At 43.6% G+C, this 12,077-nt stretch overlaps 1 protein-coding gene across 2 annotated transcripts; it reads right to left on the bottom strand.

The window, feature by feature from the left end:
- Nucleotides 1-150: 150 nt before the first annotated feature.
- Nucleotides 151-12,044, bottom strand: LOC104638893 (acyl-coenzyme A thioesterase 1-like). Of its 2 annotated transcripts, XM_075754441.1 has the most exons (4): nt 10,517-12,044; nt 8,949-9,151; nt 7,092-7,721; nt 151-195 (listed from the first exon to the last, which is right to left on the bottom strand). In XM_075754441.1, the coding sequence occupies exons 1-3, from the start codon at nt 10,968-10,970 to the stop codon at nt 7,119-7,121; spliced, it is 1,260 nt and encodes a 419-aa protein (XP_075610556.1). In that variant the 5' UTR covers nt 10,971-12,044; the 3' UTR covers nt 151-195; nt 7,092-7,118. The 2 variants fall into 2 exon arrangements, with proteins under 2 accessions (XP_075610556.1, XP_010305110.2); XM_010306808.2 differs by lacking the exon at nt 151-195 and having other exon boundaries at nt 6,427-7,721; nt 10,517-11,187.
- Between the last annotated feature and the right edge of the window lie 33 nt (nt 12,045-12,077).

The raw sequence follows: 12,077 nt of genomic DNA on the forward strand, positions 1-12,077 counted from the left end.
TAAGAGCTGCAGGGCTATGGGCCTGCATGGAAAGACCCATGGCTCGCTCCTGACTTTTACATGCTACATGATCTCCGTACAGTTCAGCAGCTCCTCACCCATTTTGATGCCCAAGACTGAAGAAGATTATTCCTCTTGTGCATACTTCATCTGGAAATTCCTGCCTCCAAGAATATCAGCATCATGCATGTTACCCTGGAAAGAAGAAAGGCACATAGATTAAATCCCCGATGTAATTGATGGACGATATATGAATGTTTTCACATTAGAAACAGATGAGAGTTTCCCTTTTACACAGCCACAGTCTGCTGAGCTTTTTGAGGTTATGTTCAAAGAGAGGTTAACACTCATTCACAGTGTGTTCTATCTAGGTAAGGAAAATCTCCTAACCCACACAAGAAGCAAATGACGGGGTGTCTTAGAGAAAATCTTTTCCTCTGCTTTGCTCATGTTTGCTTTCTTTTCTATTCGCTGCATGATTACTGCATTTTCTAACCGCTCATGATTACTGCACACGAGCAAGCCCTATTTTCTCCTTCTCATTTGCTATATAATCTATTGTTTTGCAGTAAAGTGTGGAATTTAGGAACAAGTAGGCAGGGGACATGTGCCAGAGCATGAACACAGGGAGGCGGCTGGAGTGCACCTTGTTTGGACTTCGTAAATGACTCCCAGAAATCTGAAATAGGACTCCATTACAAGACTAACCAAATTCATGTTAAAAGACTGATTTCTCTGCTTCAGCCCAGCACACCATCTAGCCCAGTATCCTGGCTCTGCCAATGGCCAGAAGATGTCCACAGCAGAATGCAAGAGTAGGACAAATCTGTTGTGGTAATTCTCCAGAATGCTCTTCCAGGCTCTTGCCATTTGTGGTTCTGGGACTCTGAAAGGCAGAGGTAGTGTCTTTGAATCTAGCTAACCTTGATGGATTCTTCTTGCATACTTTTGTCCAATGCTTTTCTATTCAGTACCTTGAATACATAGAATGGCGGGTCATTCTGGAGTGGGCTTGTTTGTGTGGTATTGATCAGGGTGGAGCCCATTCTCATCAACAAAGATGCTTTGAAGACCAATGGGAAACATGGCTGACATGGTTGAAGCAAAGGACGAATATATTTTATCTATTTGCAGTTTTAAATGTAGTATTAGCAATATTCTGTCAGCAGCACAAAGGATCAGTACCGTAGATCAATATTGATGTCACACTCAGTGCCTCCAGGGAACTGATGACTGGTCAGCAAGCCAAATGCTCCAGCTCATAGGGTCATTCTCAAGCCACTGCTAATGCTTGAATTTTTAGGCTCAGCATCCAAAATTCGTGAACAAATGCAACTTAATCAGTGTACGTATTTATCAATGTAACATCAACCAAATCTGCGTAGGAGATTCTCACCAAGAATTGCATCAGATTGAAAGATTTGCCCTTTCATCTCACTCCAAGCCAAACTGCATCACTTTTACTTAAATACATCACTATGCACAAATTGCACTGTTACCTGTGTATTTCCCTGATGTCACACAGGGAGTAACCTCCAAATCACAGATGTCTCCCATTTTTCAAGATCTATGACCAGAAATTGAAAGTGGAGCAGGCTGGGTTTGAACAAGAACACTCTTCAGATCCCTGTGTTCTGTTAGCATGATGCTAATGGCTTTTCCCAGTGTTTTGTTCCTGCTCAGTCATAGCAGTTGGCCTATTTAGCCAACACTTGGCTCTGTACCCAGTCTTGGCTGTTTTGTGACCTACCAGCTCCTTTACACACAAACTAGCTGATTGTTGCAGGTGTTAGTTTTAACCAAACACAACCAAAGCAATATCATGTGCATTCCTTTCGGTAACAGGAAACTCAACTCGAAATGAACAGCATGGAAACAAAAGTCACCTCCAAACTCCCTTGGTATAATTCTACAAAACTAAACTAGACCAAACCCACTAAACTAGACACTTAAACTAACAAAAAAAATACTTCAATTAAACCATTAGCCCAGTCTGAATGACCCATCTGAATGGCATATCACTCTCCTAATCTCCCTTTTTGCTACTGAGGTGCCACACGTGGTACACCTTTCCAGTGTTCTTTACATACAAAACATGCTGAATACAATCATTAGCCACTATAAATGTGCTGCAGCATGTCCCATTCTCAGTGCTAGTAGCAGAGCATCCCTGTAGTTTTACAGCTCTTAGACTGGCAGAGATGTTTCATTGTACACAATCTACCACTGCAAAGTTGTACTTCTGACCAACCTAAAGGTAGTTTGCCAGAAACAAGACCAGTTTGAGGTCATTTCTCAACAACACAATATGATCTGGTCTTCACCAGTCGAAGCATCATGGTTCCTCACTGCCAGTGTTGCCATATGGCCTTCTGGCTTTGGCCGTATATATTGCTGAGCGCGCTCCCCCTTCACCAGCAGATCATGTAAAGCATCAGAGTGACCTGGAATTGGAATGATCCATGTCATGGCCAGTGGGACAGGAGCAAGACTGTCCAAAAAAGGTAGAGAAAAAAGAGAAAGCAGATATTATGCCCTCAGGTGAGGGTAGGGATGGCCACAGAAAGAACAAGATTGCTAGGAGGCATGAAAGTGCACCAAGTTGCCCCTGCACATTGCCAACCTAACTGGAGCCTAGGAGGTCTCAGCTTTACAGGGAGTGGTATGCAGACACACCAGGGAAGCAGTAAGTGCCGGTCTGTTTCAGCAACTGGATGTGATATTTCTACCCAAAAGTACAGGCCACTGCCCTCTTTCCCTTCCACTACAACAGTAGTGATGTTGTCGTGTATCAAAATAGTCTTTCCGCATCAAAAAGACACCTCTTTTATCTAAAATGGTCCAAAGATGGGAAGATGGATGGAGCCAAAGCACTGTGCAGCCAGCACCTAGGTTAGAAAAATTAAACCACTTTGAGTTAGTGCTTAGTGTTTGAGAACATCAGACCGACACTGCCCAGGGAAGGACTCCTGCAGATGGCACCGGCTTATTGATTCAAAACTCTCTTACTGAATTCATAGCATATTAGAATGATGGCAGTGCATTTGAACTTTCTCTTCTAATTGAAGGCAGATATATGCACATCTTAATCATGTTCTGCTCCTATGCTGGACATCACATCTCCCTTGAACTGTCTGTCCAGCTTGTCTCCTATCTGATACTCGTATTTCGCTAATTTCTCTTCACCTTACTCTTTCAGGACCAGATCCATTGTAAACAAGGGCAGCACACAATGAATCACCAAGCATTCACTTTACTGAATATAAATACAGATTACAATTTAGAATCAGCTGGACTAGTTATTACAAACATAACTAAAAGCTCTGCTAGAGTTAATCGGTTATCTTGATTGGGCATGAGGCCACACTGACCCTGAAAGGCAGGATACTGCTCACCCCTGCTTCCCCTGATAACACCATGCACGTTCCTGCTACTTCCTTCTCTGATCCAACTGAACGCTTTAATCTTCTTTTGTGGGGTTTTGTCCTACAGGATTAGCTCTCAGTGAGATCAGCAAGTGGGAGAAAAGCATGACTGTCCCTTTGGGCAGCAAGGTATTCTTAGAACAGGTAAACTGGAGCATGAAACCACACCTTTCATTAAAGTGACTTTAATATAGACATAAATTTACAGTCTAAACACAAGATGTTAAATGTTCTGTGGCTTAAGTCACGGAAAAGATACCAGCCTAAATTAACAGAATGCAACTAATACATTTTTCTCTAAGTGTCATCTAGAGTCAGAGCTCAGGCATTTTTAGGTTTAATGTAAATTTTGCATAGACAATTTTTTAAGACTCTGAAAAACAGTGAGCTTTAGCATTTCTAATTTTTGTCCTGGACAATGACAAATGGCAGTGGTATTTTGCAGGAAATGCTGCAAAGAGAGTTAGTTCATTGGAAGCATTCATTTTCCTTCTAATTTTTCCTTTCTTTCCAAACGTCAAACTAAGCATCACTTTCTCTGCACTTATTACTACATTTGGCTCAGATTCCATTTCTGAATGACACGTACGGAGCACTAAAAAGTGCAGACTAGCGATTTTTTCTGAAATGGTAGAATTATACATTTCTTACCAAAATACTAATATAACAAGAATTTTTACCATTTTTATCATTAAATGTTGTTCTTATCCCACAGCTTGAGATCTTTCAGTTTAAGCTAGTCCTTTGATGTCCTATTTTAGCTGAAGCACTTTTCAATTACAAGTAGATTACAAGAACAGCTTTCCCCATCTAATTTTTTCTTATTTTATCTGTTGTGCTTGGTATAGGCTCTCTTTTGCAGCTAAAGGCCAATTATCTTTAAATAATAACTTTCACATTGTTCTTGAATAATGTTGTCTGTACTCTGTAAGCCTGGAGAAACTGTATAAAGCACCCTGACTTTACAAGCTGCAATTAGTAGAATTTTTGCCACTAGCTTCGAAAAAAATGTGATCTTAGATGATTTGTCTAAATCATCTCTTCAGCAGAAGAAATGTTAAGTAGTCAAAGTCTTCAGCAATATGCTTAAGAACAGGCACAAGCATCGAAGTTAGGCCATTTCAAATTATTATATATTAGGCTCTTTCCAGTTTCCAGTTGCTATTTCCTGAAGATAAGTTTCAAACTTGAGTTTAATTTTAAAAGGCCAGCTGATTTAAAAACAATGCCCAGTGCAGCGGAGTTGGCTGGCATATTTTACTGTTTGTATGTGGCACAGAGCTGCTCAGCTAAATCAGCTTTTCCAGTCTTTCTTGCCAGCTGCCACCCAAGTGATAAATAAAGGGCTTTTCACTGGGTAGCAAAGCTGTCATTCTAGAGCAACAAAACAAAGACATCCTATGTGCTATTGTCATTGATGGAGTCACCAGTCAGCTCCCTTCATCATCTCATTTCAACGCTGTTTTCCTTGAACCTGATTGCTGAATGTGACAACGTAACAGACTGTATGAAAGCATCGCTGACCACATTGTTGATTTACTGAGGGAAAGTATTTTTCCTTGTAATGGTAGTTTCCTATAGATAAAGAAAATGTATTTTTTCAGAGGCTCACAATTTTGTAATTCAAAGTGTAGATCTGTAAACTGCCCGTTGAAGGCTGAGAAAGTTTGTCTTCCCCTCAGAAGGGATTAAAATAGATGTGAGTTATCCCACAGGTTGGAGAACACCACAGTATACTGCATAAGCCTCACTGCGTTCAGTAAAAACAAAAGAATGAAATCACTCGTACCACAGAGAAACTCAGCCTTGTGCCCTGAGACTGAGACAAATGTGGATGGGCAACCCAGGGTTTTTTGACTGCTTCAATAAAATAGAAAAATGAGGGGAAAGAAAATGTCTCTTATTCAGATTGAACTGCTTAAATGTGTTTGACTTCCCTTGTTGCTACACATTGCTCTTCTGCCAGGTCCTGCCCACTCAGTAACATATGGAACAACCACAGTCCATGCAGGACATAGACACATAGGGGACAATCAGAAATGAAGACAAGGTAATAGCAGAAATTTGATGGGTGACCAGTACAGGTGAGCAGGAGCAAGACCTCCCCACTCTAACTGCTCACACCATGAACTAAGTGGTACCCACCTACCAATTTGAGGAAGGGCTGGGAAAGTAACTGATGGGGCACACTCTGCATCGGATGTATTGCATGACACAGTCTACAGCCCTCTGAGGCCCAACGTGTTCATTTTGAGTAGCCATTGCTCCCTGAAGCAAGAAAACTGAGGGCATGGTTCTGCCCTCAGCAGGATTCAGGTTCCTGCAGGGCTCATGTCTCAGCAGGAATTGGAAACCAGGGACGACTCCTCTCTCAAAGGCAAGATTTTGCTTCCTCAGTGAAAGGCAGAGACCTGAGCTCCTGCTTGCTTCTGTGATCAGAATGGGAGCCTTGACCGCTCCAGGAGGCAAAATTTGCTCAGTTGATGCCATTTGATATCTGGAAAAATGCCAAGAAACAGCAAGCTGCTGTTTGCCACTATCGCACAAATGCTCGAGGTAGATCGCAGCCATCCTTGGCAGGTTTGGACCTCAGTAAAGGGTGAGATCATGCACATTATCCCCAGAAGGCAAGGTCAGTCCTCTCTGAAGAGTGGCATTTCCTAGCTGTCGCTGAGCCCACAGCTGTCTGCTATAGTGGCAAGACCACTGAGACAGCCCACTCCACAGGGCTCCTGGGAACTCAGCAGCAGCAGTGGTTTTCTCCCTTCCCAAAACAGGGATAAACTGACTTTCAACATTCAAAAGCAGGTATTTAGCACATCTATATCACCCCCATCTTGAGCACTGTGCAGACCCCCACTGCAAACTCCACCACTCCTCTCATCCACAGGAGGTAAGGACTTCTGTATATAAACTCTTCAGCCAGGCAAAGCGACAGCTTGTGACCACACAAGGATTGCTGCCTATGTATTTATAGGAATAAAGACAGTCGAAGGCTTCATTCAGATAATTTCAAGTAAACTATGCATACACAGATACACATTGTATTTATTGAGTAGTGCAGTGGAAACTTTACCCTGAAAATAACTTGTCTGGAGTTAGAAGGAGATAAAACCAGTGTAACCTGGGTAAGATTCACTTCTGGTTTTTGAGGTATCAGAAAAAAATGTTATCGCTGCACTTCAGAATAAGTCAGAAGAGTGCTTCCTGACTTAGTTGAGATCAGAACTGCCGCAACCTTTTTACTAAGAAATGTGAGAAAATCATATACCAAGAGGAAAGGTGAATGTACTAAAGTGTTGTCCAAAGAAAGTGCTGTTTACAGCTAGGTTAGTTAAAGGTTCAAGACTAAACAATTCAATGGAAAACTCTTCCTAGGAGAGTAAGAGGAGATGGTTGGAGATTGAGGGCAAAGATAGCTCAGTACAAATGCAATCTGCATGACAGGATGCTGGGTTTTTGTCAGATGACTACAGCACACAAGCAGATCAGATGATGAAAATCTACAGTGCAGCTGGGGCCAGAAGACAACTAAAATTCAATTAAAAAATGGAAAATTATTTGAGGAATGAAAATAAACAACTATGCAACAGTGGGGCTTAGAGGAAGGCAGGCCAGGAAACTTTCAATGAGTTTCCAAGATTCAATGAGAGCTGAAATACCAACCCTGGTCAGCATCTTTGACAGCTTCTACTACAGCTTGCTCTTAGGGATGTCTGAGTCCATCAAGTGTTTCCAGAAAAAGGCCTGTATCCTGTGCCATGCATCTTCCTGGGCTTTGGCATGATCCCTCCATTGCCCTCCCCAATGCACAAACACCCCAAGTACTTTGTGGATGGAAGCCTGGCACAGAGGCAAGTATGGTGGCTCCAAGAGGTGTCCTGCTCCAGAATAGAAGCAAAACTCCACTTCCCGTCCATATCGCTGAAGGCGCTGAACAGCATCCTGGCAATAGAGGTCACTTTTCCAGTTCATGTCATCCAGCCCCGACAGGAAGAGGAACTTGGCCAAGGACCTCTCCATTGGAATGCGACAATCCCAAGTTGCTGGGTCCCTGTGATCATCTAGGATATCTGAAAAATCTACTAGGCCAGACTCATCACTGGTCTTCATCCTCCCCAAATCATATGGGTGGGGAGGAACAATGAAGCCATCCCCCTGCAGGGGAATGAAAGAATTAAAACCACTTCCAGATATGCTGACAGCTGCCTTGATGCCTGGTAGAAATGTGGCCATGGAAAGGGCTAGATCAGCTCCTTTGGACAAGCCCAAAACGCCAATCCCAGTATCTTTCACCTGAAACACAGAAACAACCATTATCAACTACTTCTCATTTCCTGGGCTGACATAACATCTCCAGTTCTGCTTCCTCACTCCTCACCCAAATAAGACCACCCATATTTTATCCTTCCCTCTCTATTTAGGTTACATCACTCCCATATCTATCCCTTCGCTGAGCCTCCACAAGAATGACTATGAATTCTACAGCTCCTCAACATTTCTCCTTCTGTAACAATTTTTCTTCCTGGTGACCTCTATATACAAACGCCTCTTTGCTCCCTCCAAATCCTGGCTCCACACTTGCTTTCAGTATTTTATCTTTTACTGCTCCTATCTCCAAACACTCTCGATCTTCTCTCCCTTGTCTTGGAACACATAAGGTTCATTACACCTGAGGCAGAGTAAGCCAAACAACTGTTTAAATCAACTTATTTATAGTGAAGGCTCTTCACACCAAATTCATTTTGTAATGTGTGCCTTGTAAGGTACTCTGGAAGTTTTAGAGCTCTATGAGGAACAAGACAAACAAGCAAGGCTGTATTCTGCTCTCACACTGGCTACATTTCTGGTGTCCACGTGCTCGAAAACATAAATAACTTTGTGAAATGAATACCACGTTAAGTAGCATTCCATTAAAAGTTTAAATGCTACTTGATTTCTCTTGGTCTCTTTTAAGTATGACGATATATTGCTATAAATTGTCCTTTTCACTCCAAATACTTGTTCAAGTACAGCCTCAGTTTCTTAAGACATGGCACACTTTCCAGAGCTACAACTGTAAGGGATTCTGTTGTTAGTGTTTTATTACTGTCTCTAAAACTGTCTTCAGTTTTTATTACTGAAACTTACTCAGAATCAAAAGGCTTTAACATTTCAGAAATAGTAGAAAAAGGTCAATGGAATTTTTTTGTTTCTAAAATCTTGACAGATGCAAAAGTAGGGAAAAAATGAAGCAGTGTTATGCTTCTAGTCCAGAAACTGTTTTGATTTAATCTTACACAAACACTGGTTTGCACAACACACTATGGACTGTCATAAGATGCTGTGCAAAACCAGCTATCCAACTACTTGCAAAATTAGAGTTGAGGCGCATGCTTTTTTCCATCTCTCGGTCATGCTGTCTTTCAGACAATGCTGTCTCCTTCTAACATCTCAGAAACATAGTTGCATTCAGTGACATACAGAATGGAGAAAATTGGAAAATAGTTTCCAACAGGATGACCGTCATAATTTGTCTCTTACCTGCTGCTGCTTCCGTAAAAAGTTTACAGCTTCCTCAAAATAGCTCAGTTCAAGAACCTCTGGCATAGCAGGGAGATCTTCAAAGGCCATGTAAGCAAGAGCCAGAGTCACGAAGCCTCTGCTAGCCAGAAGACTTGCTCTGTATTCAACAAGACCTCCTCCAGATCCATACAAATCAATAAGTCCAGGGAATGGACCAGGTCCTGCAATGAAAGGGGCGGTGTGTGTGGGTGTGTGTGTATATATACATACACACACACTCAAAGAGATAAGTTTCTACAGCTTCAGTAGTATCCCCACCCCCCAGCCCCCAGCACATATCAGGACAGTAGATATCAAAAGGAAATCATCCTTTGAAGCTTTCCATGGAGGTTCTCATTCTCAGGCACACACACAATCACTGTGAGGACACCCATTTGGATATTTCTTCTCCCTCTTAGGAACTCACTGCAGGAAGTTCATCTGTTGGGCATCCTTCTCTGACTATGAATTTCAGCTGAAATTGGCCTAGATGTTCTCAGGCCATTGGGGACTGATGAACAAACAGTATTGCTGCATGAGCTGCGCTTCTTTAAGGAACTGTGCTAGCAGGTTTTCCAGGGAGGGAATACTCAAGTTATGAAATGCACCCACAAATGCCAGCACTGACCTACGCCAATTCAGGCTTCAGTCTGATCTGGGTAACTACCCCTGGGCTTCTCAGTGTTCCTCCTGCAGCCACAGGACATTCCTTTTCCTGCTGCTGCTCTGCCCATTCTTACAGCAGACTTCCCTTACAAGATTTGGTGTCACAGCAGCTGCAGGGCACTTTTTATTCATTACAGAGCAAAACATTCATGTTTAAGTATTGCCCAAGGAACATACACAGTTTGGGGCTGAAAGCAGCTTTACACAGGATCCAATCTCGGCACAGCCTCCGTACAGAGCTGTGGAATATGACACCTGTTTAATTAAAGACCTTGCTTTTCTCATTTGGCTCCCATCTTCCTAAGTATCCCACACAGTCAAGGTGCTCAACCAGGCAGGGACTTCTTTCTTTGGCTTTTTCTTAGCCAGAGAGGGACACAGAGAGACAAGTCCAGAGCCTGCAGGAAGATCCGTGGCAGCTGTTGGAGCAGCCTAGGCTGGCTGTAACCCAAGTTCAATGGTCCCACCACACCTCATCATTCCTCGCTCCACGGCTGGAGCCGTCACACCTCACAGCTCTGCCGAAGACCAGGGGCCTCTTTGTCCTGTCAGCTAAACAGAAGAGCTAAGAAATAAACACTTCCCCCCAGAGCTCTCACTGCAAGAGAGGACCTGAACCCCCTCCACTAGAGCAAACAGGCCATGCCTCGTGTTACCACCACTGTCGCTCTCCCTGCACCCCCCTGCCTCGGCGCTTGACCGCCTGGGCAATGCCTGCTCCTCCTTGCTCTGCTATGGGGATCCAAGTAGCTGGACCAAGCAAGGCTGAGGCAACCATTAGCTGAGGCTTTGCTCTATGTTGCCAAGTGCATCCATGGGCCATGGGGCACAATACATGGTGTAAGTCACTCCTGGAAAACCAGAACGGAATTAAAACTCACCAGGAGGGAGGAAGAGGGTTGCCTTCAGATGACCTTCTCTGACCGAAATCCTCTTCACCCCCTCTCCTAAAAACCATCGTTCATTGGTGCATTTTCCCAGCAAGCGGCTCATGTCCCCATGGCCTTCATACACTTCCAAGTCCACACAGAAAGGGGTCAGGACATTCCTCTTTGCCAGCCGCTTATAGGGCGCTTTAGACTTCAGAGACCACAGCAGCCCCATCGGCTCCACTCCCAAATAGCTGCCCCCCAGCGCTGGGGAGCGGCTGAGGTCAAGCTCTCCACTGCTCCCAGCTCTGTAGTGAGCATGGGCTTGGAAAAGCTCCCCGCTCTCGTCCACCAGGCTGGCTCGGAGGGTGACCGCCTGCTGCGGCAGGAGACCCGCCACACGGACCTGCACGGGGTCATCGAACAGACACCTGGGGGAAGGCAGGACCGTCACCTGTACCGCCATCCCAGCTCTGCTGGTGGGGAGAGGAGCTGCCCTTTTTTGTGGCGAAACACAGGCTGGGTGAAAGAGGAAAGTAAGGAGCCTGTCGCTTCGCAAGCTTCAAATCTCTGCCCAAAGTCCAGGAGGAACAACCGTGACTGCTTCCTCCAGCAAGCAAGCACGGGCTGCTGGGAGATGTAGTTCAGAGCACGCCTCCCTCCAGACACTCTGCTCAGAGGTGGTACAGTAACACCGTCCGCTTGCATAAACACAAGCTGTCATTTGTTCCTGGCGTTCGGTTTTACTTTTGATTACAGAGACTAAATTAAACACACCAAAGTGACAAAAAGAGATATTCAAATCACTTTTCCCCTGACTGTGGGAAAGTTCAGATTCAACTGCAGAACTGGCTTGGGTGCCTTTGCCAAGGCACAGTGAACACAAACTGGAAAGACTGAAGTAGCATGACTTCGTAATCTAGCTGTGAAACAAAGCCTGCCCTTAATCTCTCTTGAGTTTTCAGCAATTTTTGGACAAACACCACAAGGTAAAATGATGCTTTATGCTTTAACTATGTTTCCTTAAAAAACAAAAGAAACAGACAAAGTAAAAGAATGATCTTTTTTCTTCACAGTAATCAATCTTGTCTAAAAGGTATCTGTATTTTCCTAATTAATACATGGCAAATAAATTTTTCCCCCATATCGCTACTGTTTCTAAGGAACTGTTTGAAGATTTGATGATAAATCACAACTTTTGGTTTTCATAAACAACAATGCTACATTTTTGCAATGTCTGCCTATTTAATAGCCTTCTAGTCCTACCCTGTGGGTCTCAGACACGAGTAGTCTTATCCTGTTCTGTGGAAATACAAATGGGAATTAAGGCTGCAGAAATAGGCTCCTGGTTCACACAACTCATCTGACCATATGTTGTTAGGCAGCAATTAATGGCAAAGGAATGACGCAATCAATGAACCTACAAGCTGCAGAATCACATGTCATGCCACGAGACCACAGGTGATGTGCAGATTGACTGTAGATCTGGCAAAGCAACTCTAAAATCTCCACTCAGGCTGTAGGAGAATGCAGCTACATTTAAATGCAATGGTGGAAAGAAATAAAAACCAGC

The sequence above is a fragment of the Balearica regulorum genome, chromosome 5 (assembly GCF_011004875.1).
Source record: "Balearica regulorum gibbericeps isolate bBalReg1 chromosome 5, bBalReg1.pri, whole genome shotgun sequence".
Classification (NCBI taxonomy): Eukaryota; Metazoa; Chordata; class Aves; order Gruiformes; family Gruidae; genus Balearica; species Balearica regulorum.